The 23219-nt window shown below is 47.7% G+C and overlaps 12 protein-coding genes across 12 annotated transcripts; 6 read left to right on the forward strand and 6 right to left on the reverse strand.

Annotated features, from left to right (window-relative positions):
* Nucleotides 1-548: 548 nt before the first annotated feature.
* On the forward strand, nucleotides 549-4844 carry RPC157 (rna polymerase C 157 kDa; the record flags this gene model as incomplete). Its single annotated transcript, XM_002181159.1, has 6 exons — nucleotides 549-2610; nucleotides 2674-3107; nucleotides 3177-3496; nucleotides 3554-3698; nucleotides 3769-4107; nucleotides 4299-4844. 6 exons carry the CDS (start codon nucleotides 549-551, stop codon nucleotides 4842-4844), a joined length of 3846 nt encoding a protein of 1281 aa, XP_002181195.1.
* A 214-nt stretch (nucleotides 4845-5058) lies between these two features.
* PHATRDRAFT_47090 (predicted protein) lies at nucleotides 5059-5998 on the reverse strand (the record flags this gene model as incomplete). Its single annotated transcript, XM_002181330.1, has 1 exon — nucleotides 5059-5998. The coding sequence occupies one exon, from the start codon at nucleotides 5996-5998 to the stop codon at nucleotides 5087-5089; it is 912 nt and encodes a 303-aa protein (XP_002181366.1). The 3' UTR covers nucleotides 5059-5086.
* Nucleotides 5999-6537: 539 nt separating this feature from the next.
* Nucleotides 6538-7720, reverse strand: PHATRDRAFT_37201 (predicted protein; the record flags this gene model as incomplete). The annotated part of the gene is made up of 5 exons (XM_002181331.1): nucleotides 6538-6610; nucleotides 6643-6882; nucleotides 6952-7021; nucleotides 7087-7243; nucleotides 7325-7720. 5 exons carry the CDS (start codon nucleotides 7718-7720, stop codon nucleotides 6538-6540), a joined length of 936 nt encoding a protein of 311 aa, XP_002181367.1.
* A 1193-nt stretch (nucleotides 7721-8913) lies between these two features.
* PHATRDRAFT_37202 (predicted protein) lies at nucleotides 8914-9636 on the forward strand (the record flags this gene model as incomplete). The annotated part of the gene is made up of 1 exon (XM_002181160.1): nucleotides 8914-9636. One exon carries the CDS (start codon nucleotides 8914-8916, stop codon nucleotides 9634-9636), a length of 723 nt encoding a protein of 240 aa, XP_002181196.1.
* Nucleotides 9637-9710: 74 nt separating this feature from the next.
* PHATRDRAFT_47092 (predicted protein) lies at nucleotides 9711-10671 on the reverse strand (the record flags this gene model as incomplete). The annotated part of the gene is made up of 2 exons (XM_002181332.1): nucleotides 9711-10541; nucleotides 10624-10671. The coding sequence occupies 2 exons, from the start codon at nucleotides 10669-10671 to the stop codon at nucleotides 9711-9713; spliced, it is 879 nt and encodes a 292-aa protein (XP_002181368.1).
* Nucleotides 10672-11090: 419 nt separating this feature from the next.
* PHATRDRAFT_47093 (predicted protein) lies at nucleotides 11091-12053 on the forward strand (the record flags this gene model as incomplete). Its single annotated transcript, XM_002181161.1, has 1 exon — nucleotides 11091-12053. Exon 1 carries the CDS (start codon nucleotides 11244-11246, stop codon nucleotides 12051-12053), a length of 810 nt encoding a protein of 269 aa, XP_002181197.1. The 5' UTR covers nucleotides 11091-11243.
* Nucleotides 12054-12358: 305 nt separating this feature from the next.
* PHATRDRAFT_47094 (predicted protein) lies at nucleotides 12359-13924 on the forward strand (the record flags this gene model as incomplete). Its single annotated transcript, XM_002181162.1, has 1 exon — nucleotides 12359-13924. Exon 1 carries the CDS (start codon nucleotides 12413-12415, stop codon nucleotides 13922-13924), a length of 1512 nt encoding a protein of 503 aa, XP_002181198.1. The 5' UTR covers nucleotides 12359-12412.
* A 73-nt stretch (nucleotides 13925-13997) lies between these two features.
* On the reverse strand, nucleotides 13998-15560 carry PHATRDRAFT_47095 (predicted protein; the record flags this gene model as incomplete). Its single annotated transcript, XM_002181333.1, has 1 exon — nucleotides 13998-15560. The coding sequence occupies one exon, from the start codon at nucleotides 15558-15560 to the stop codon at nucleotides 13998-14000; it is 1563 nt and encodes a 520-aa protein (XP_002181369.1).
* A 295-nt stretch (nucleotides 15561-15855) lies between these two features.
* Nucleotides 15856-17317, forward strand: PHATRDRAFT_47096 (predicted protein). The gene is made up of 5 exons (XM_002181163.1): nucleotides 15856-16232; nucleotides 16311-16451; nucleotides 16523-16601; nucleotides 16677-17038; nucleotides 17125-17317. Exons 1-5 carry the CDS (start codon nucleotides 15902-15904, stop codon nucleotides 17184-17186), a joined length of 975 nt encoding a protein of 324 aa, XP_002181199.1. The 5' UTR covers nucleotides 15856-15901; the 3' UTR covers nucleotides 17187-17317.
* Nucleotides 17318-17593: 276 nt separating this feature from the next.
* PHATRDRAFT_3251 (predicted protein) lies at nucleotides 17594-18554 on the reverse strand (the record flags this gene model as incomplete). The annotated part of the gene is made up of 2 exons (XM_002181334.1): nucleotides 17594-17781; nucleotides 17861-18554. Coding segments are annotated over 2 exons (882 nt in total), but the record flags the coding sequence as incomplete, so codon positions are not given.
* A 569-nt stretch (nucleotides 18555-19123) lies between these two features.
* Nucleotides 19124-20308, forward strand: PHATRDRAFT_47097 (predicted protein; the record flags this gene model as incomplete). The annotated part of the gene is made up of 4 exons (XM_002181164.1): nucleotides 19124-19402; nucleotides 19506-19588; nucleotides 19697-19957; nucleotides 20039-20308. The coding sequence occupies 4 exons, from the start codon at nucleotides 19124-19126 to the stop codon at nucleotides 20277-20279; spliced, it is 864 nt and encodes a 287-aa protein (XP_002181200.1). The 3' UTR covers nucleotides 20280-20308.
* On the reverse strand, nucleotides 20302-23138 carry RPN1 (regulatory proteasome non-atpase subunit 1; the record flags this gene model as incomplete). Its single annotated transcript, XM_002181335.1, has 2 exons — nucleotides 20302-22260; nucleotides 22347-23138. 2 exons carry the CDS (start codon nucleotides 23136-23138, stop codon nucleotides 20302-20304), a joined length of 2751 nt encoding a protein of 916 aa, XP_002181371.1.
* Nucleotides 23139-23219: the final 81 nt, after the last annotated feature.

Raw genomic sequence — 23219 nt, forward strand, 5'->3', positions numbered from 1 at the left:
AATTTCGAATGCGTCATGTATGGGCCAATCATGTATTGTGTAGCGGCACTGTTTTCATGTCGTTTCACGGAGGCCGGCAAGACTCGATACAGATTTCGGGTTGCCACAAAACCAAGTAAAGTAACAAAAACAGGAACTGTACCTACAGGTTACTGTTATCTCGCAAGTTGGGACGGGACGACCGGGAAACGTACCTTTCTACTCTAGGTGTGTAAGACACGCCTCTCGGAATTCTACAAAAGATTCAGTTGTCCGTGTCCTCCCGATCGGATCGTTGGTCGAGCCAAGCGCACACTCTGGACTGAGTTGCTCCCCGTGCGTGGTCAAGCATGGTACTCCAACCACAGCATTCACAGCACCCGTCACCGCGGAACGGTGTCTTTTCTGTCGTCGAACACGACGACGATGCCCCGAGCGCGAGTCACAAAAGACTCGTTAAAGAAGATCAGGCGCCCAAACGGATTTCTCATTTGCAGTTTGGACTCCTTTCTCCGGCAGAGATGCAGCGGTTGGCAGAATTTCAAGTTTGTAGTCGCGAACTCTTCAGCATGCCCAGTCGGAAACCCGCGCACGGGGGCTGTCTAGACCCACGTCTCGGAGTGTCAGACAAGGTCTCGGCCTGTGCAACTTGCAAACGAAAATTGGTGGATTGTGCGGGACATTTTGGCTACATTAGATTAGCCTTGCCCGTCTTTCATATTGGATTCTTACGCCATACACTACATCTGCTCCAATGCGTCTGCAAAACCTGTTCCAGGGTACTCATGCCCGAGTCGGATCGGCAAAAGCATTTGAGCCGCATGCGCAGTCCAAAGACTGATGCGTTGAGTAAGGCGGCACTCTTCAAAAAGGTGGTGGAAAAATGCAAAAAAGTTCGCGTGTGTCCGCATTGTGGAGGACACAACGGTACGGTAAAAAAGATCACCGGTGTGCCGACGCTTAAAATCGTACACGAGCGCTACAAGGGACGAAACGCCGAGGACGAGCTGGACGAACTAATTGCCAATCTAGAAGTCTCCTTGAAGATGAATAAGGATGTCGGGACTGCCATTTCTGGGTCGAGTCTTCCCTACGAGGATTTGTTGCCAACTCGAGCTTTGGAGATCTTTACGCACATCTCCGACGATGACTGCGAAGTCTTATGGATCGATCCGCTCATTGGGCGACCAGAGACGCTCATTTTGCAGAGTATTCTCGTCCCGCCAGTTCCCATTCGACCGTCGGTGGCGATGGATGTTGGTGGAGGTAGCAACGAGGATGATCTTACCGTCAAGTTACAGGAGATAATTGATGTCAATGTGGCTTTGGAACTGGCCTTGATGAAGGGTCCCCAGACACGCACCATTATGGAAGAGTGGGACTTTTTGCAAGTACAAGTTGCGCAGTACATCAATGGCGAGATGCCAGGTTTGCAAAGACCGATCGGGTCGAAACCCATGAGGGGCCTATGTCAGCGTCTTAAAGGAAAGCAAGGTCGATTTCGAGGGAATCTTTCGGGAAAGCGGGTAGACTTTTCCGCCCGTACCGTAATTTCTCCTGATCCCAACCTTCGTGTAGATCAAGTTGGTGTCCCGGAGCGCGTCGCTAAAACCATGACGTATCCGGAACGAGTGTCACGTTACAATATCGAGAAGCTTCGTCAAAGGGTCCGGAACGGGCCGGACGTTCACCCTGGGGCCAATCTTATCCGCATGAAGGACGGCTCGTTCGTCAAGTCGCTATCGTTCGGCGACCGAGAGCTTGTGGCCAAGAATTTGCGGTACGGAGATGTTGTGGAGCGTCACATGGAAGACGATGACGTCGTATTGTTTAATCGACAGCCATCGCTACACAAGGTTTCAATTATGGCTCATCGTGCCAAGGTCATGGAATGGAAGACCTTCCGCTTCAATACCTGCGTGTGCGCTCCCTACAACGCCGATTTCGACGGAGACGAGATGAATATGCATTTACCGCAAACGGAAGAAGCACGTACGGAAGCCTCACTACTGATGGGTGTAAAACACAACCTTACGACGCCTCGCAATGGAGAGCCTTTGGTTGCGGCCAGTCAGGATTTTCTCTCGGCGTCATACATGCTGACGCAGCGGGATCGCTTTTTTACCCGGGAGCAGTTCTGCCAGTTGGTGTCTTACTACAGTGATGCGTCAGAAGACATTGACATACCTTTCCCCACAATTCTTAGACCTGTAGAGTTGTGGACGGGCAAGCAAGTATTTGGCATGATGTTGCGACCAAACAGGAAGTCCTCCGTTCTCGTCAGTTTTGAAAACAAAGAAAAAAATTACACAACGAACAAATACTTTTGTAAGAATGATGGGTGGGTTGCGTTCCGAAACAGCGAACTTGTAAGTGGCAACATTGCAAAGAAATCTATTGGGGACGGCAGTAAAAGTGGCTTGCTGTACATTCTACTCCGAGATTGCGGTGTGCACGAAGCCGCGAGCTGTATGGACCGATGGGCAAAGTTCTGTTCTCGTTTTATGGGTGGTCATCGTGGATTGTCGATCGGAATTTCGGATGTCACACCGTCCGCTCGCTTACGAGATATAAAACATGGGATTCTTTCTGAGGGATACAAAAAGGAAAGATTGATCACGCCGATGAAACGTTTTTGCCCACGTTTTCTCACATGTATACTTTAGGCCGATGACAGTATCCTCCAATACGAAGAAGGAAGGCTAGAACTCCGTCCTGGTTGTGATTTGTTGCAATCTCTAGAAGAGATCTTGAACGGAATTCTTGGCCGACTACGAGAATCAGCAGGTCAGGAAGCCATGAAGGCTCTACCGTGGACGAATACACCTCGCATCATGGCAGAATGTGGGTCAAAAGGCAGTCCATTGAACATTTCGCAGATGATATCTTGTGTCGGACAGCAAGCCGTAGGCGGCATGCGTATCCAAGATGGGTTTGTAAACAGGTGTCTCCCACATTTCGAATATCACAGCCTTATACCATCAGCCAAAGGATTTGTAGCCAATTCGTTTTACACCGGTTTAACGGCAACCGAATTCTTTTTTCACGCCATGGGAGGGCGAGAGGGCTTGGTAGACACGGCTGTTAAAACAGCTGAGACTGGTTATATGGCCCGTCGATTAATGAAAGTATGTATACCTGATTTGGAAAGTATTTTTGTCAAGCCAAATACATTCTCACGCTTTGTTCACTCTCAGGCTCTTGAGGATCTGTCTTTACAGTATGACTCATCGGTTCGCAATAGCGAGAACACGGTTGTGCAGTTTACGTACGGCGACGATGGTTTAAATCCAAACATGATGGAGAACAACGATAGGCCAGTCGATTTTGAACGCCTACGCTTGCACATAAGCCAAACAACTCCTTGTCCAACTGAGGATTGTTTGAGTGCCGCTGCTTTAAGCACTACCGTTGAGAAGAAGTTGGCGGAGCCGAGATTCCAGGCGTTACTACCAACAGGTCGTGTCTTTATGCAGGAAATTCGAGACTTTTTCAACTCATTGGCGGAGAACCAAAAGTCGCTAGTTGTGGGGTCTGGGTCTGACGAGAGAATAGGTGTTCGTACATGGAATAGCTCCCGCATGACGGAGACGCAACTCGAGTTGCTGTTGACGGAGGCATTGGACAAGTGTATGCTTGCATATGTAGAGCCTGGCGAAGCAGTTGGTGCGATTGGAGCTCAGAGCATTAGCGAACCCGGTACACAGATGACCTTGAAGGTGTGTCGTCGAATATTTGCTTGTACCTGTGTTTTTGAATCTGTTTCTAATTATCGCTGTTCGTTTTCAGACTTTCCATTTCAGTGGTATCAGCTCCATGAACGTGACGCTCGGCGTGCCGCGATTAAAGGAGATCATTAACGCGGCCAAACTGATCTCAACACCTATCATCACAGCGAAGCTCGAATGCGACAATAACAAAGTTGCTGCACGTATCGTGAAAGCGGTGATTGAGAAAACTACTCTGGGTGAGGTGTCGAAGTACATGAAAGAGGTGTACGCTCCTGGGAGCTGCTATATAAGTGTTGAACTAGATATGGATGCTATTGAACAGTTGAAGCTCAACGTCGACGTACATAGTGTCCGTCGCTCCATTCTTTACGGAACCAAAGGGATCGCAAAGAATGCGGTTCTTCGAGGTTTGCGGGACAGTGATGTGCTTGTTAAAAAGGGCTTCAGCCCTAAGCTTCGAATCAATGTACCCCGCCCAGATGAGAAGAGAGACAAATCTAGCGCAGTTCCCAGCTACTTCGTAAGTTTTCAAATTCCTTGTCAGGAGTATCTCGACTATTGCTAATCTGTCTTTTTCGACATACTCAGGGAATGCAAATGCTCAAAGCGGCGTTACCTAATGTAATTGTTCAAGGAATTCCGACTGTAGCGCGAGCTGTTATCAACGAAAGCAACCAATCGGGTACACCGACATACAATTTATTGATGGAGGGCTACGGTCTACAAGACGTTATGGGAAGCCCCGGTATAGACGGATTACATACAACAACAAATCACGTCTTAGAAGTTGAAGATGTTCTTGGAGTCGAAGCCGCGAGGACACAGATATCTGCTGAGATCGACAATATTATGAGCGCATACGGTATCGGTATTGATCAACGACATCTACTTTTGCTTTCGGATGTTATGACGTTCAAGGGAGAAGTTTTAGGCATCACCCGGTTTGGTGTTTCTAAAATGAGGGAGAGCGTTCTGATGTTGGCGTCGTTCGAGAAGACAACTGACCATTTATTCGACGCGGCTGTACATGGTCGAACAGACACAATCGTTGGAGTCAGTGAATGCATTATTATGGGAATGGAAGTACCAGTTGGAACTGGGCTACCCGCATTGTACTGGAAATGCACAAACTGAACCTAAAAAGTTTTTTGCTCGTTTCAATTTACTCAGTTTTGACAGTGAATGTGAATTGTATCGCTAAACTTCTCTACCATCGAAATACCGAGGAAAAAATGGATTTGCTTGCACTAGCATTCGGAAAACATGCCGGTGAAAATCAGATCGACTGTAACGTTGTTCATAGCTAGCTGCAGAAGTTAAAATCAAAAGTAGTAAGAATAGATTAAAATCGGCTGCGCTATTGGATTAAAGTTATGCTATGGATTGACTCGTTCGAAAGACCATCCATCCTCTCCAAGCCTATCAGCCTGGCGATACATGTCTGTCAGTCGCAAATAATCGACTTCATTGGGGATTAATAGCATCAATAAGAAGTTATCGGGTGGAGGTAGCAAGTTTCCGTCCGTGTCTCGCCCTCCCGAAGGTAGATCCGTCTTTTTGTCACCCGAGTACGGCTCGCCTGGTGTATGCTCGTCAAAGAAGCCCTCACGTGCTGAATCGCTCATGTTGCCCCATATTTCCTTTCGAGCAATGGCCAATTCTCGATCCCCATCGTCCAAAAAATTTCCACCACCAACGAACAAGAGCTTTCCTTGAACACGGTACTGTTCACTGGTCTTAGAAAACCACCACACCATTTCTGCGGCACTATCTTCGCTAGCCTCGACTTGCTTAACCTTGTGAGACCGAATGTCGGTTATCATCTTCATGACACAACTTTTCCCGTCCAGTTCACTAGCGTACTTGTGATCAGGAGGGAGTTTCTGAAACCCACGAAAAACAACTGTTCGACATTTGGGTTGATTTGCTTCTGGATCAAAAGTTGCCAGTTGCACATAGTTGGAGCCTCGTGTTTTGCGACTTTTGTTGCTGGAAACCTCCAACAAGGATCTCCATGAACGATTCATGGCCGTATCGGCGGGTGGGTCGGCGTCCTGAGTGGCAGCGCCAATATCGGACTTCCCAACGCTTTCTGTGTCGATATTCTTGTCATTGCTACTCATGAGACGCGCTTGAGTTGCACTAGTGTGGAAATTAGAGCGAAACGATTTAGGAAAGCAGGAGGACAAAGCAAAGGCTATCGGAGGCTGCGTTCGCGTTGTCCAGCGCAGACCATTTACTGTAGTCGTAGTCAGGCAGAGGTAGACGATACGGAACCCTGCTACCATATTCCTTGTCTGCCAGTGGAGTCCTCGGCTCGACTTCGATCGATATTTTCTTCATGCTAGATCTTGCTGACGAGGAGCCTCATTCTGCATCGAAGTCGTTCTCCACATTTTTCACGATGCCGCTATGATTTTTTTGCTCGTACTGGTAGCAGCTTTGCGAAGACAAACGCATACGATTGACGCAATCGCGCCAAAACTGCTAATAAAAAGGGAATGTGGAATCTTGGGTATTTTTCTCGCTTCTCGAGATTAAGAGCAAATTACCAACAAACCTTCCCACGGACCATGAGGAAACTACTTTCGCAGCTTGCCGAATACAATCCTCTGATATTATTGCTAGACAGTTCTTAAAAGGCAGCCAAAGACGACACTATCGACAGCATTCCTTTCCATTGACGCCTCACCAGTTATACCCATGATGTTGCGAAAAAGTTGACTGACCGTAGGACAAATGGCCGATGTCCCCCAGTAATCGGCAACTAACAGTTCCAGTGGGACGAATTGTGACGTACGTCAACGAACAATTAAAGGGACAAAGTCTAAGCCACGCCTCTGGAGGAAGCTGTAGCGCCCTGCCAACCATAAATTCCATCCATTAGCGTAAAATGCATGCTACTTCCGGAAGGAAGCACGGTGCTACTTACCTCATCAAAAAATAGCGAATCACATTGGCGTGACAGACAATAATTTCAAACTCGTGGTGTTCTTCGTCTGAGCCCACTGTTGTATTGGCTGTTTCTGGCGGAGTCTCTACGTCTCCAGAAAAAGAAATTGGCTCCCGGTAGAAATACTTTCGGAAAGCTTCTTCGATACGTGGATGGTTGTCATCGGTCGTTACGACGACCTTGGTGGTAGCCTTTCCTCCAGGTATGTGATGGCACGGTCTACAGTAAGGAGTAAATAGAGTCAGGACGACCCAGTGACGATAAGCTTTCTAATTTTCTTCCACGTACCGTCCTTCGTTGAGTAGGGTATCGGGTTCACTAGTAGGAATACCGGGAATCTGCGAAGCAATAATGTTGGCTGAGGGAAAGTAGAATGTGAGAGGGTGGCTTTCGGTGAAGAAAGTCCATTCACTTCTTCCGTACCTGTTTCTTTCGCACGGGCCATGTCTGAAACCCGAAGCACTTTAATTTTGCAGGATCCAAAATTGTTTTCCGCACCTGCAATCATCTCTGCTAATCGCCTACCAGTCAACTCTGCCTGCTCCCGCCCGAGGGGGGTCAATATCCGTTTCTCATCTTCCTGAAGATTTTCGGATGTGTGAGTCGCTGCACTGTCGCATCATTCCGAGTAGACCGCTTCGTATACATCGTTATTACTCACTTTATGGGTTTCGTCGTATTGTCCGTGCCTTACGAGAATAATGTGTCGAGTTACTCCTTGTCTGCGAATCTCCCGCATTTTTTTGCGGTCCATTTCTTTGTCGCCCGTCAATGGTGGTTCCATTCCGTCCCAGTTCGTATCCCATAAAGGATATTCAAACTTCGGCTTCCAGAGTTGCCGCTTGGGAAAAATACCGTGATAATCTCCATCCGCATCAGGCTGCATACCCTCCCGGAATTGCTTTTCAGGGCCACCCTCACCTTCAGATTCTACAGCCTGTGAATCGGACACCTCTTTCGGTTTATCACAAAAGGTCATGACACGCGCCATCTGAGAGACAAGAGCTGCTGAAAGAGGTACTCTGGAACGATTCGCGATATTCCAAAAGAATGCCATGATGCTCGACTTCTGACTGAAGAAAATGCGCCTACAGGTGTACTATTAATTTTGGATACGTCCATGGTCGACGAAAAGCCAACGGCATCAATGATGTTGGCGAGGAAAGTTGGGGATATCGCAAAATAAAAACTGACTGTGAGACTCCAAGATTCTAGATTCTACGATTCTCTGATTGTTTCTTTTGCCCATGGAAATTTTTTGAGGAAATTCCCTATCCGGGCGACGCCTAGCCCGCAATTCCCCTATCCGGGCCAAATCTGATTTTTTTAAGTAATATTTTTTGATCGCGAAGTACCTCTTAAGTAACAAAACCATTTAGCATTTTTCAATTATATTTGTCCTCGATCGTGTAGAGTATATTCCTCATGCATTGGCATCAGTAGGTGTCGGTGGTAAAAATCAATGCTTCCCATCCATTTGTTGCCTTTGAAGCAGTTTGCTTGGAACACTTGCTACCAACTCCTACGTGGTACAATTGCACAAAGTTGCATGAGGGGGTGTTGCGATTGCATGGACGCCAAGCCTGGAACACTGCCGGTTGCAAACAACACCGTCCTCCACCAGCGCTACTTTCGAATGACGCCACGCACTACCCGGGCAATCCTTTTGAAGCCGTCCACGCCAGCCGCCACGGATACACACTGCCGCCTTGGCCGTTGTGGTCGGAGCCGCCGCACACGCCCTTTTCAATGCCGTCAAGTGCGCCGGGATTGGCGCCGATCCTGTACAGTGGAGACAACAATGGGCCGTTGAGGTGGTCAAAATTGCCAACGGCGTCGTGCATCCCAGAGATTACGCCCTCATCCAACCCAAGAAGCGTCACGATCATAGACAAATATAAAGGAAAAAATGTTAAATGGTTGTGTTACTTAAGAATTACTTCGCGCTCAAAAAATATTACTTATAAAAACTCGGATTTGGCCCGGATAGGGGAATTGCGGGCTACGCGTCGCCCGGATAGGGAATTCCCTCAAATTTTTTCTCTCACGTTCACAGTCTACTTCTAACAACGAGGAACGGGAGAGCATAAGCTCGACCTTGGACGATGCGTCCCTATTTTTTTCTCTGGTCGAAGCAGGACTTCAATTACAAATGTGTTGATATCCAAATTGGCGAAATTCCACCAGTTTTAGCAAATCAGTACCAAGAAAATTAAGCCGCTTACAGTTTAAGACTCACTGCCCTGGTCTATGATGCAAGCCTGCATTCGCCACTCTAATTTTATGCAGAGACGCCGTGGCATCGAACTTTGGACCATATTTGTGGCTGCTAAACGTTATAGGAGTGAAGACGGTAGAAAATCATTCGCCGAGGGGATGAAAAGAAGGATTTTTTCTTTTCTAAAAAACAATGAATCGGGTTTAAGCTCTTATCGGCCTATTGGTTCGACCAATGTTTCGGAATCATACACGAAGTTATCTAAAATTGTAAGCAAAAAATCGAATGATTTACTCGAGTCCTCCAAGCCCATGGCGTCCTCTCTTCTCGCCAAGACCAAGGAAGCTTCCATTCACTCGCTCCAACAGAGCAAGGAAGTAGCGGCCTCACAATTATCCAAAACGAGCTCTTCCTTGGCAACCAAGGTGAAACAAGGAATTGATTCAGCGGCAGCAACCGCGAAACAAAAGTCATCGGAAGCATCTGCAGTGGCCAAAGAAAGAACAAAGGCCATATTGAGCTCCACTGCTTCCTCGTTCTCGAATGGTGTGCGCTCGTCTATTTCCAACATCACTAAACCTTTTCGAAGGATGTGGACAAAGTTGGTGCAACACATGCGTGGAACTAAAGTTTTGAGATTGCTATGGTGGTGGTCCCTCGCTGCCGTCGGCGTATATGGCGTTTCCACAACTGTACCTAAGGAGCTCATTCGACAGGGCTTTTTATATCGGAGCAAAAATGAAGATGATGATTAGTTCTTTCTCAATTTTAAAATACTTGATAGGAATACACGTCCGTTAAGTAAGTCGATGAAACCTGTAAGCATCGCTTAAGGGAATACATCTTCAAGCTTCCCAATGGAAAGCAGTATCAACCACGTAACTCCAACCAATATACTCAAGCTTGCCGAAGCGCATTCAATAAGAAACTCCCGATGCCCTCCAGACCTAGTCGCTAAGCGGGAACTACAGCCTCCATATAGTATAGCAAAAACACCCATAGTCAAGGTGGAGCTGGCGCAGAAGCTGCCGAGATATACCGTGGCCAATCTCGCGTCGTGAAGCTGCACGGCGGGAATCACTCCGAGAACACCGCCTGGTCCAGCCAGGCCGTGAATAATACCAGCAACAATCGCCATTGATTTCGTGGACACGCTTCGAACAATGCGAGGGAAAAGTGGGGTCACTTCCGCCACGTCTTCTTCCTCCACAGCTGTTGTCTGGACACGAAGTCCCTCAGCACTGTCTGCATGTTCTACAGTACTATGAGCTTCACTGTGGTCATGGTGTGATTCAGAGACTGTAAGTATCTCAACGTTCTCGGGCGACTCCTCAAGTACTAAAGATTCTCCTATGGTTCCGTACACCTTAGGGCGTCGTTCCCAGGCTCGTCGGATTCCGTACACGCCCAATAGCAGCATAAAGATGCCGACGAGCGATTCGAAGAACTCGGAAACTTGACGAGGGATTTCTATATTCTCATCCGTCCCATTTAAGGTCATCAAGATAAAGACAACCCCGACGAGAAGCAGACCCGTCGAATGACCGATACCCCATCGAATTCCTAGGCAGAAAGCTTGCAAGCCATCTACATTCGCACTCAATGTGGCCAGCGCGCTGAGATGATCGGGACCTGTGAGCACATGAAAAATACCTAACGCCTACACGTCGTATCCGAGATCAAGCCAGGCAAGGATGAGTGCCGTCAACGTAAAATGAGACCTGTCCGAGTTTTGAACTTACTATTCCTGTCCCGACAAGAGATATCCCATTGGCAGCATGCTCAAGCATCCTGCAATCAAATGTTTACTAATCCCTCTCCTATTTGTAGCTGAGTCTCAAAATTGCTAACCGTAAGAATCTAGATGTTTGGGCTAATGCTGTAATGGTCATGGAGACTCCATGTGAGCTGAAAGGGATTGGATTCTCACAGTGAATAGGTGAATGTTTGTACACACACTTACAGTTAAACATTACTGATACTCTCGGTCAAAATCTGCCTTTGACACGGCTGACAGAGATATACCGGTAGATTGTTAAATTTCAATCGTAGAATGTTTCTTGTGCTGTTCGTGTGCAACAGACAGACAGAGAGACCATTGTGGCGACAGGACCCGGTTCCTGCTTGGAAAAGTCCAACTGGTCTTGGTGTACTTACTGTTAACCGGATTGTTTCTCTAGCAGAAAAATATGACACCGACGTTTTGGCAGTAAATGCAGGATATATATATCCCGTATTTGGTTGCTCGCCAGCATAGCTCGTAGCGAACCGAAAAGCAAATAGCGTCAACGCGGCTTTTGAGCTCACTATCAGCATCAGTCCCCACTTTTCCTTGAATTTTTACTCGTAAATATAAAACACAATGAAGCATCGAAATCTGAATTTGGTATTTTTCTTGATCTTGTCTGGCATCTGTTGCTTCGATGCTGCAGTGGACGAGACGGCATTGTCGTGTGCCGTCAATGAATCCACAAAATATTTTCTCAGTGGAAAAGATATTCTTCTCCCTGCCAAATGGCTCTTTGGAACTCTGAAAAAGCTCACGATCGGCCCTTTTATTGAACCATTAGCGATGTTTACGGCCAAAGTTCTCGTAGTGGCTTTCGTCAATGCTGAAATTTTGGCGTACCTTGGCTTGATCGGAGATCGCGGCGAAGGTCTCTACGAATGGGCACTAGACAACGACATACAAGTTCATCGATGGATTGACAAGTATGGCCTTCGACCAGGGGGCTTTGTTCGTGGACGTTTGGAGCAAATGCTAACAAGCTACAAGAAAATGTCGGCCAAGGCTCGTTTTGCGTCTGCAGTAACAACAGGAACTGCATTCTTCCCACTGACTATCAAAACGACCGTGTGGTTAGGTATTGTTGTCATCGCAACTTTTGTTGTTGCAGAAATGCTAGCGTTTGTAGGTCTTATCGGCGATCCAGGCGAAGGAATTGATGAATGGTTAAAGGATGGAGATGCTGAACCAATTTTGCGGACGTTTCGAAGGGGAACATCGGATCTGCGCAGAATCTTGCGAAGGAAATTGAAAATATCAGAGCTATTGTCTGGCTATATCAATTCCATAAAAGATGATTTTGTTTTCTGGATCGGGTACAGTATTGGTGGCCTAGCCTGCGTTACCCTACGAGACGCACCACATAGCAACACTCCGGCACCGTAGACGATATTAGTCTCTCTCTGTCAGTCAGCGACACCATCTGAACGCATCTGTCCACCGGGAAGCTAGAGATTAGACCCTAGTTCAAGCTATATAGGTGTATGTTTATTTTAGCTAACTGAAAACAATTTACACTCGATGTTGGGACAGCCATGCTTAATTTAAAAATTTGAACTAGTTTGAGCTTCCTTTGACGACTCCGCATTCGGCACTTCATAGGGTATGATAATATGCTACGGCATGCAGTTTTCTGTCGACCTGAGGTGTTTGCCTTTTCAGCTACTGTCAGTAAGACGAGCGTCGCCATACTTTTCTCTTGTAGAATGTCGGTTGTTACCAGCTAGCCCTGACGCACAAAGCAGATGAATTCGTCGTCGGTATGCCACGAAATTCCGGATTGTCCCAGGCTCTTTGTCGATGCGTTTCGAGGAGCCTACCTGCAAAAAACCCGAAATCCGGACAACGTTTTCATACTTTCTCACTGGCACGGGGATCATTATGGCTCGCTACCCAGGGATGGCAAATATCAGGGTCCGTCATTGATTCACTGTACGCCTACTACTGCAGCTCTTCTACGGGAGATACACCAAGTACCTGAAAAGTACGTCGTAGAGCATGGGTACGGAGAGACCTGGCTTTTCCATCCTCTCGGTAATACGAAGGGTCTCTCGACTGTTCAAATAACGTTTTACGACGCCAATCATTGTCCCGGTGCTGCTATAATTGTCGTCGAGATGGCCGACGGTAAGGTGCACCTCCACACAGGAGATATGCGCTATCACACAATGATGAACGTGTATCCTATTCTTGAACGAGCAGCCAGCAGTCGTGCTATCGACACAGTTCTTTTGGACACAACATACTCCGACCCTAAACACAATTTCCAACCTCAGGAAGCTGCAATAGATGCTATCGCAGCGTACTCAGAAGGATTACTCGGCACTTCCAGAAAATGCTGTTCCAATGTCCTCATTCTTCTGTCTTGTTATAGTATCGGGAAAGAGAAGGTTCTATGGGAGGTCTCTTCTCGGACGAATCAGCTAGTTTATGTGAACGATCGCAAAATGCGAATGATGCGCTGCATTCAGAAACACCATGAGAGTTCTAGCCAGATTGTTCAGCGGTGCACGACTGACCCAAACGCAACGGATATCCACGTCATTCCCATGGGTCTTGCTGGAGAACTTTGGCCCTATTTCCAACCAAACTATTGGGCATGCGCTGAATACGCAAAAGCACTAGAAACGGAGTACACAAAGGTGGTTGCTTTTATCCCGACTGGATGGGCTGATGGATCGAAGTGGAACAAGAAAAACGCTACTTCAAAATTTGACTGTAAAGGAATTGAGGTCGAGATACGACTAATAAGTTATTCCGAACATTCAAGTTTCTCAGAGTTAAAAACATTCGTGGAATTTCTTCGCCCCCGCAAGGTTGTACCGACCGTTTTCAAAGATGACAGAGACCGAGTAAAAATCGAAGGTCGATTTGCGATTGATTCAGGTCGGGCAAAGCAATCTTTCTTCAGCACCATGACATCAAAGTCATCAAACATTGGCAAGCAGGTATTGCCTGGCGCAGCGACACGACTAGACCCGTTTCCGAAACGGCCGAAATTGAATATGAGTCGCTCCTCGCCTCTGAAACAGAAAGAAGGGCACGTCGAAAAATTAGCATCGATGAGATTGATGGGATTCAGTGCGGATGCTGCAAACGGGGCACTAGTCGAAAGTAAGGGAAACATCGAGGAAGCCGTCGGATTGCTCATTACTGGAAAGACAAAGCTTCCACCGACAGCCGAAGTAATCGACTTGAGCGGGACAAATGATGTTGTAGAAAGTAAGAGCGTCCCGGCCACTCCATGTGAAAAGTAATACACAAAGTCCTCAACAGAGCTCAAAAAGATAACGAACTTCTTTGCCAAGAAAGAAAACACAGTTGAACGAGTTACGCTGTAAGCTCTTTAACTAGAGAGCGGCGCTTCCTGTTGCGCACATATCGATGCTTGTTTCGCAGAATAACGATGCAAAGCCGACCGGCAGGTAGGCCCAAGAACAGAAATCCATAGAACTGAAGAATAGGGACCACCCATCTACGCAAAAACCGTTCCAGCAAAATACCGCTCTTCAACTCCAGCGCACCTCCCACTCCAATTGACTGTCCTAACCATAACACTCCAATCAAGTTTAGGAGCCCTAGACCGATGCACCTCACGAAGTCTTTCTTTGGAAGTTGAGTGAATCGTAAAGGAGGTTCTTCTATGCTCTCTGCAACATCAAATGAGCTTCGTAAGCGTCCGCTGCCTGCTTCCTTGGCGTACAAAACAGAGCTCCAACTTCCATCATCGTCATACACCGGTGAAGAATCAAATTTAGTTATCGAGCTGCTTTCGGATAGCAATTCTGGGAAATTAAACAGGGCCTTGGCCGGTTGGTCCGTGCAATTTTTCATTGGAACTCCATTGAAGTAAGCAACCAATATTAAACCCTGTTCTACGATCTTCGACGATTCACTCAGCGTTGCTGGTGGATGATCTACGTAAGGACTCATTTCTTCCAAAGAGACGCCTCTACTGCTACTTATCATTGACTTTTGGATCAAAGCATGTGCTCGTAGCTTCCATTTCTCGGTCTCCTCGTTTAGATACGAAGGTGGCCCAAACAAAAATTCAACAGCGACGGGTAGTAGCGTCCGTTGTGAGATTTCTGGAGTATCGGTTGGAAGGTTGTTAGGTCTCAAACGTGGTCGAAGAAGCGCGGCTCCTTCGTTATTGGTGAGTGTTCCCTGTGAACGAGCAAACGCGGTCCACCCACGAACTCGACTTCGTCTTGCCAGCTGTTGAGCACGGATCCAGTAAAAAAAGCTGGCCGGATTCCCATAACAGACGGAACACGCGAGAGATGTATCATAGGCAACCTCCCTTAGGAACAGATCTTGTCCATCATCGCCTGCAGGACCGAAGACAGCATAACACCATAGCAACTGCCGCGTGGTATAAAACATAGAACGGAGTTGGCGTACAACTATATTTCGATGCCCTTGATTGCCAGTTCGAGACAAACCGATTACCGCTGCGACAAGCCCCATCATGGCAGCAAGAGAAACAATCAGAAGTGAGAGTATCAAACCAAAAGCGGTCACCGTTTTCAGTATCTTTCCAACGATGTCAAGAAAAGTTTGCATTGTTTCGTGAAAGTCTTGTCGACGCCGCTTCCGTAGAGCTCGGGCACGAAAGTCCTCGGGAAATGTAAAGACCATCACCGGATTTCCATCGGCTTGTTCAAATCGAAAAGCGGCGCCATCGATTCCACCGCCAACAGCAGCCAATAGGCCGCAAAGCTCCGCGGTGGCCTCGTTGATAGAAATACCCAATTCTGTGGAGACTTTGGCAGGTCGTATGGTGCGATCCTGAGTGGCTTGTATCAGCTCTAGAATGCGAAGATCCAGTGAGGACGTCGCTTCGTCTATGGTCGTGGATGCCACCGTTTCCATTTTTCTGCGTTGAGTCATACTGCTAAGGTGGAACGGCTATCTACGATGATCGCCATGGTCGTTCATTTGAGATCAGTACTTCAAATTATATACATAGCCAGAGTGTGACACATTAGTTCTGCAAATGTAACATTTGACTTAATCGGAGAACGCCAAAGCGGCTGTGAACTGACATATTACTCATAACACTTTGTCACATTCGACATATGTTCGTCCCTACCTTTGCAAAGAGCACAAAGTCATCACAAAATTGGAATACTACGACGACTACGGCTTCATCTTTTCCATCGGAGGAGAGTCACAGTCAGTTAGTCCGACATATCGACATTATCATTCTCGATGTACCCTGGGTAGATACAATGTGGACTTTCTCGAGACTGCTGTCCGCATGGAAGTCAGCCGAGCTTTCGTTGTGTGTAGCAGGCGGTGGAGCCCTTATTTACAAGGCCATCTTATCTCAATACGGAGGAACCAAGGCGGAACCGCAAACTCCGAAATTCTTTTCGGATAACGATACGAGCACTGATGACGCATATGAAGGTCAATGTCTTCATCGCCAGCTATACCAACCCTGCGGACCCTATCCGAATTGGGATTACAATTGGGATGGTCGCATGCGGGATGATTCTACGTTGGAATATCTCTCTACCGAACAAGGATTGAAACGTTCCAAGTCTGCCGGCAAAACGCGTCATCTTCTGTTGATTCGACACGGATAGTACGATGAGACGAGCAAGGATGACGACGAGAGGCACTTGACTCCTTTAGGACGCCGTCAAGCCGAGCTAACCGGACGACGGCTGAGCTCACTGGCTGCAGGTGGACTCCGTGGCGCCGAAACACGCTTTACCAGGCCATGCTCTTTCAAAGCGATACACCAGTCGGATATGACGCGAGCAAAAGAAACTGGTACGCGTCAAAAAACCCTTTTGTCTTGAAGTAGTACTCTGACTTAATCTCTTTCTTATTTTTCGCCGCAGCTGCGATAATAGCATCCTATTTACCTCAAGCTCGCTTGAGGAAACCCGATCCGGCGTTGAACGAAGCTCTCCCCTGCCCGTGAGTTTTGCAACGTTACAGACTCTTTTCATTTTATTATGCGCTCTCTGACACTGAAATGTCTGGCCGGGGTAGCATGATTCCTATACGTCCCGATGTCCCCGACGCCGAGAAGGAAATCGACGACAATCACGTGCGTATCGAGACTGCTTTTCGCAATTACATCCACAGAGCCGATCCTGATGATCTTGGTGATCCCATTGAGCACGAATTTGAAGTTTTTGTTGGTCACGGGAATATTATTCGGCTTGCCGGTACGTTGAAGGATTTGCCCTGCCTGTCCTTATCGATGTTGACGGATTGGGCTCATCACTTAAAATATGAAAGGGCACTTCAACTTCCTCCAAAAGCTTGGCTGAGGCTGAGCATCTTCAACTGTTCGACAACATACATTGTGATACATCCCAATGGTTATTGCTCAGTTCGAATGCTGGGAGGTGAGTAAAATACTTGTGTACCACAACCTTGCACCGCGAATTTCCAACCCATTTTCACTCCTCACATTCATGCTATTCTGATGTAGACATTGGACACTTGAGCTATGATGACACGACCTTCTCCGGAAACCACGGATTCAACTGGTAAAGTGAGTTACTGTTCTTGTCGTACGTTGAGGCTGAACGATCTAGAAGAAAGTAAGGGAATGCTAGCTATTGCGTCAGAGCTTTACCAGAGGTTTCGGCGCACGTAACTGGCTTCGGTAGTATTCTCGATAACGAAGCGCTATAACATAAAGCTTGCAATTGACCTTGCTATGCCATGCACCAACAAACAATTGCCGAAAGTAAACCTAAACGATTTCTCTCTTGAATCATCACTAGCAAATAGCTGGACACATGGTTCTCACGCTTGCTGTCCCGGTGACTAGATTACAGGGATGAGAATGATTTGCGTTTCTTTTGCTGGCGCTTGTCTTCGCCGTCGCGTTTCCGAAGAATCTCAGGATCGTACTTCATTCGAAAGTGATCTCTTTCGTTGAGGTGACGGGCCCGTTCGGCCAAATGTGGATATTTAAGGTCAAGCTGCTGTAACCACTTCCACGCCATATGCTTCCGTCCCGACCGCGTCTTCAGCCAAACCTGATCGAAGTTACGTTCAGAGCAAAAATTTTGTGTTACTCCGACTGTGTGCGTAAGGTTCAGCACTGCATGCCACCAGCCATGTGGAATGAAGCAAGTTTCTATACGTGAAAAGATGAGCGAATTATGTACATACGTCCATACCCTCAAAATGCCCCCCTCACTTCCGCACGTACGTACCTCCCGCATTCTGTGTAAATTCGTAGCAGGCAAAGTCCTTATAGTCTTCGTGATGTTTCAAAGACGCAGCCTTGCGTTTGATCCTTGGCAAAATGAACATGAAATAGTGAATGGCTTCGTCATCCTCATCCCTGCGTACCAGCCCCCTTCCCTTAACTACTTGCTTCGGCACTTGCGGAGGAAAGAGTACCCAGCGCTTTTTCCCGAACATCAGAGTATTCCAAGCACTAGTGGCCAAAGGATCGACGTGAACGGTACTTCCGCTGCGTTCGGGGCCGACTAGAAACCAACGGTACGGCGGTCTCCGGGCCTCCGACACTAATTGGAACAAGTCGTCACTGAAATAAGATGGAACACGGTAGTCCGCTAGAACCCGTTTCGCCTTACGGTCTTCCTCAAAGGATGTGTCGAAAATGTAGAGGGGCGAGTCGTCCGCATTACTCTGCAGGTACTTAATAAAGTGCTTCAACTTGACTTTGACCGACTTACCGTCATCGTCCTCTCCACATTTGAAGAATCGATCTCTCAAATCAGGGTCTGCCGCCAACTTTTCTAGTGACCAGTAGCGCGACGCCGCCCACTCGGATGCAAACCGTCCACCATCGTAACCATCTGGTATACTTCGAATGACGCAAGGAATTCCGGAAGTTTCGTACATGTGAAATTCTTTCGTCGACAAAAACTTGGCATCTAACACGACTGGCAGATTTTGCGGTGCTTTGCTGTCTGGGAGCAGGAAGGTTTGGTTTTTGTTCCCCCGATTTACAATGGTCTCCGCAAAGGCAGGAAAGGACTCGGACAATCCGTCGGAAGCCCAGTCTTTGAGGGACGGTCGATGTAGTTTGCGGGCCTTTTCCAGCCGCTTTCTCCAACCCATTCCACACGCTGAACAACCACGTTGCAGAAAAAATGTCCAGAGAATTGATGCCAATAGTAGACTCGATTGCGCGACAATGAAAAACAGTCTGTGTGATTTGGGAAAATCGGCCGTGAGTCGGAAACGAAACGAGCTGACTGTGAGTACCAGTCTAATATAGTGAGCGACGCAATGTCCCGAAGACCAAAACAGGCGATGAATAAGGTTCTGAGCCTCTATTACTTGATTCCTGTGAAGATTTGTAGCTGTGAATCACATCAAAAATACATTTGTTTCCGGGTTGTGGTATCCTTCGGAACAATTGTGGATGGCGCAGTTGGTTTGCCGAATTCACTGTCACAGTCAGTTGCATTCTGGTAGTCACATAATATGCGTCCATCTTCATCATGGTGTCCATGAAAGCATCATTGGCTTTTCTGTGGCTTCTTCTTGCCTCTAATAGATTTTGTGTCCAATCGTTTCGCCCGGATTGGTCGAATCACCAAACGAGACTTTCTGGAAGCTGCGTCTTCAGTGCGAAAAATATTGACCGTCCAAATACGACCGACAACAAGGCCATGGCGTTTCTTCGAAGAATGGGTCGCGTAGGGGGCAATCGTGATTTTACGCACGCAATCGGAATCGACGAAGGTCCTTCAACCAAGTCCACCGGAAGTGGGAAAAAAGTGAGTGCAATGGATAAGCAACGCCGCCGTGTGCCTGATCTGGTTGATTCAGATCCTATCTCAATACTTCGCTGGGTTGCCACCCTCTCTCTTCCAGCTGCAGAAAAAGAAAGCCGCCTTTCAGTCTTGTGCACTTACAGGTGTCATTGATGATCTCTCAGAACCGTTTCCAACCACCAGTTCCGGGTAAGCCGAAATCTAGTAATGAGTGTGCCTAACGTTGGTCGTGTGCACGCCGCATCTACTGACATACTAAAGAGACACCTACTAACTTCAAATTGATTCTACAAACAGAACACAGTGGGCTGGATACACAGATCAAGTAATGGGCGGTGTATCAACTGGGCATCTTTGTCGGGAAGATTTTGACGGACGAACGTCTAACGTTTTGCGTGGCAAAGTCAGTTTGCGCAATAACGGCGGCTTTATCCAAATGGCGACAAATCTGGCGCACGACGCAAAAGACTCTAGGCTCGTTGATGCGTCCTCCTTTGACGGCATAGAAGTAGATGTACAGTATCAAGGAGAACAAGAGGAAGAAACATTCAACATACAGTACGTACGAAGCGATCGGTCATTTTTTCGTAAACATTCCGATTTCCTCACGCCTATCCATGGCTGCTCTTATTTCTCCAGCTTGAAAAATGTTTGCTGCCCGCTCCCGTATAGCTCATACCGTGCACGGTTTTCCGTTCCGAAAGGATCCTGGATGACAGCTCGGGTTCCATGGACAGACTTTCGCGGACACGGGCCGGGTGCTTCCGATATTCCGTTCTCTTCTAATTCGCTGACAAGAGCCGGGATTGTGGCTATTGGTAAAGAAATGGAAGTGCTGCTAGCTGTTTCTGGCCTCCGTTTCTACAGAGAAAAAAATTAAACCCATTGTAGAAAAAGTTTGTTTATTTCTTTTCTTCGGGTTCGTAGTCTGGATTGTCTTTCAAGATCACGATACCCTCTAGCACACTGCTCATGCTGAACACTTCTTCGGTGCCAAGCTCGGCTAGGTCCGTTGCAGCAAGCAGAACAGGTGTCGTGTGCGTCTGGAAGCCAGTTATACGCTTGGGCTTCCCTGCTTGTCCAACGGTCTCGACAGCCTGTCCCACGCGAGCAGTTACTGGTCGCCAATTCAATTCCTCGTCGACTGTAATCAGCATTCGGGGATTCATTGCGCATGTCAGGTAGTAAAGCAGATAGTGACTCTTGTCCAGCAAAGTACTCTTGAGATCGAGGCAAGAGTGCAGCAAAACAAGCATACCACCAAGAGCAGGTCCATTCATGAGCATACGATCGGAATGGACTGGGTTAAGTGTCATTAAACCCTTACCCATATGTAGCAGGCCTTGCGCAATTCGCACGCAAAAAATATGGCCAGCTTCCTTGCTGTAAAACTCGCTCAACTGCCTCAAAAGCCCGGCGACACGAGAGTTGTTTGTACCGGCGCTGACAATACCCAGCCCAAAAATAGCGTTTTGAGAAATTTCTATGTCAGGATCGTGAGACAGACGAGAAAGCTGGTCGATTACTGCAAAGTCTGGATTGGAAATGTTTAGTACAGCTAATGAAAGTGGCACAGCGCGCTTGATCGGCAATTCGCAGTAGTGCAGCAAGTGATCGAATGTTCGCAGCGCCATTTCAGAACCCACCGCTTCGCCCATCGTGATCAAACCAATTCCCAAAACAGCCGCCATTTGATGCTCCGCGTCCTCTGTCAAGTGCTCGGCGCACTGGTGCATCATCTCTTGGACCTTGAGAACGTTGCCAGACCCAGCGTAGGCCGCAGTCTCCAACATGACAACAGCGTATTTCGCAATTTTGTGTTCTACTGTGCGGAGAGCTTCTATCATAGCTTCAGCCTTTTCCATTTGTCCCAGAAACAGGAGAGCCAATCCAAGACAAAGAAAGCGGGCATGCGTATGATCCAGTTCATCATCCGTTGCTTCCATCAACCGTTGTACAATGGTACCTCCTACCATATCGTCACATGTGCCAACAAAGATCATGCCGAGAGCAAGACCTGCCAACGAAACTTCCATCATCGTGGTCGGGCCGCCTTCTGAACTCTCTACAACCGGCGTGAGGATTTCCATAACATCTTCACGTGCCGAACCAGCGTAAGCTATGCCCAAACCAGTGCAAGCGGCACATTTCATAACATGTGATTCACCTTCTACGTGTTCCGACAGTAGAGCCAGCGCAGGATCGGCATCATTGCGTACACCGCTACTTACAATGCCGACGGCCAGCGCAGCTCCAGCTTTGACGTAATCTTCATTAGAATACAAAAATTTGTCGATTTGTGTCAATCCTTCTTCGACGTTCCAGAGAAGAATCGATCCCAATGAGGCTGCTGCCGCCATCATCCCGTGGTCTTTGTTTTTATATAGCCAATCGTTGTCGGGAGTCATCAGTTTGTCTTGACCAAAACCCGCATTGACGAAAGCGTTGACGTAGGTGCTTGCCAAATTGGCCCGGGCCGAGTCAACATTCGCACTCGTATCCCGACGACGACTGAAGCCTCCGGTTTCAGCCAAATGGGACTTGTAGATATCCTCAGGCGTTTTGGGATCCATAACGTCGAGATCCTGGGCCAACTTGAGAAACTGCTCGCTCAGCTTTTCGTTACCAATTAGCTCACTAAGCAGCTCAACGTCGTCATCCTCGATATCGGCTTCTTCGGCGTCGAAGTTGACTCGATGGCGCCCCAATAAGAGACACATTTGCTTTCGCATCAAGGGGTCGGTACAAGCCTTGAGTAAATCTGCGATTTTTTCGGTGTCGTTCATTCGCAACGCCACACGTAGTGCGTCGAAGTACTGGTGCTGAGACTTAAATATTTCCAGTGCCGTTTCCAGCATTTCCTACAGAGCAAGAAACATGCATTAGAAAAGGGATGCTGCATGGCCGTGACGTACACGTGCAAGCGTGTGCAAAAGCACCAACGTACCGAAAGATCGTCCGGGTCCGACATGTAGTCCGCTGTCTTGATCAGATACAAACAGATGCGCTGGTAATTCGTCTCATCGATTGTATCGAGTTTCAATAGGTTTTTGAGTCTCTGAACTTCAATCAAGAGATCAATCGCTTCCGATTCGGCATTGTGGGAAACGTGAAAGGGCACGATAACGTCGATCATCGACAGCAAATCCTCGAACGAGTCGTCTTGATTCGGATCCGCTCCATCAATCACTCTCTGATCGTATTCTTGCCCAATTTCACCCGCCAGTGATCGGACGAACTCGTGCCCCCAGGATCCTAGATTGTCGTCGGCGTGTTTCGACGGTGATTTCCGATCCCTCAATAGCGCATAATCCTTGACCCCTGCAAGCTTGAACTTCAGACTCTCGCGTTCTTCCGGCTTACCCATGGTCATGGCCAAAACAGCTAAAACATCTGACAAGCGAGCACGCAGTTCTATGAGTTCGTTATCGCAGTCTCCAATCGCATCGTAACAGGATTTCAGCAAAGCAAAATGCGGACGAAGGAACTTGAGCGGTTTGGGCACCGACGTCATTGAAGCTGTTGCGGTTCGGAGTTCATTAACCATCACATCCAAGGCGTTATTGCGAATCGCCGTAGTAACGGAAGCTTCGTTTGCTGCATTTACGAGTGTGGTTACGCAGGTTTCCAAACGCTCCTTGAGTTCCTTGTCGTCTTCGGACAAGGTATCGACAATTTCTTCCTTCTTGAGACCTTTGCCCTTCGCGTTTCCGCTATCCTTCGGGCTCACGTCCGCCATGCTGTCAACAGCTTTCTTGTCTTTCGGAGCCATTGTTACTAACGATTAATTCACAAGAGGTGACGTTGAAAGGGGGGTATC

The sequence above is a fragment of the Phaeodactylum tricornutum genome, chromosome 12 (genome assembly GCF_000150955.2).
Source record: "Phaeodactylum tricornutum CCAP 1055/1 chromosome 12, whole genome shotgun sequence".
Taxonomy (NCBI): domain Eukaryota; phylum Bacillariophyta; class Bacillariophyceae; order Surirellales; family Neidiaceae; genus Phaeodactylum; species Phaeodactylum tricornutum.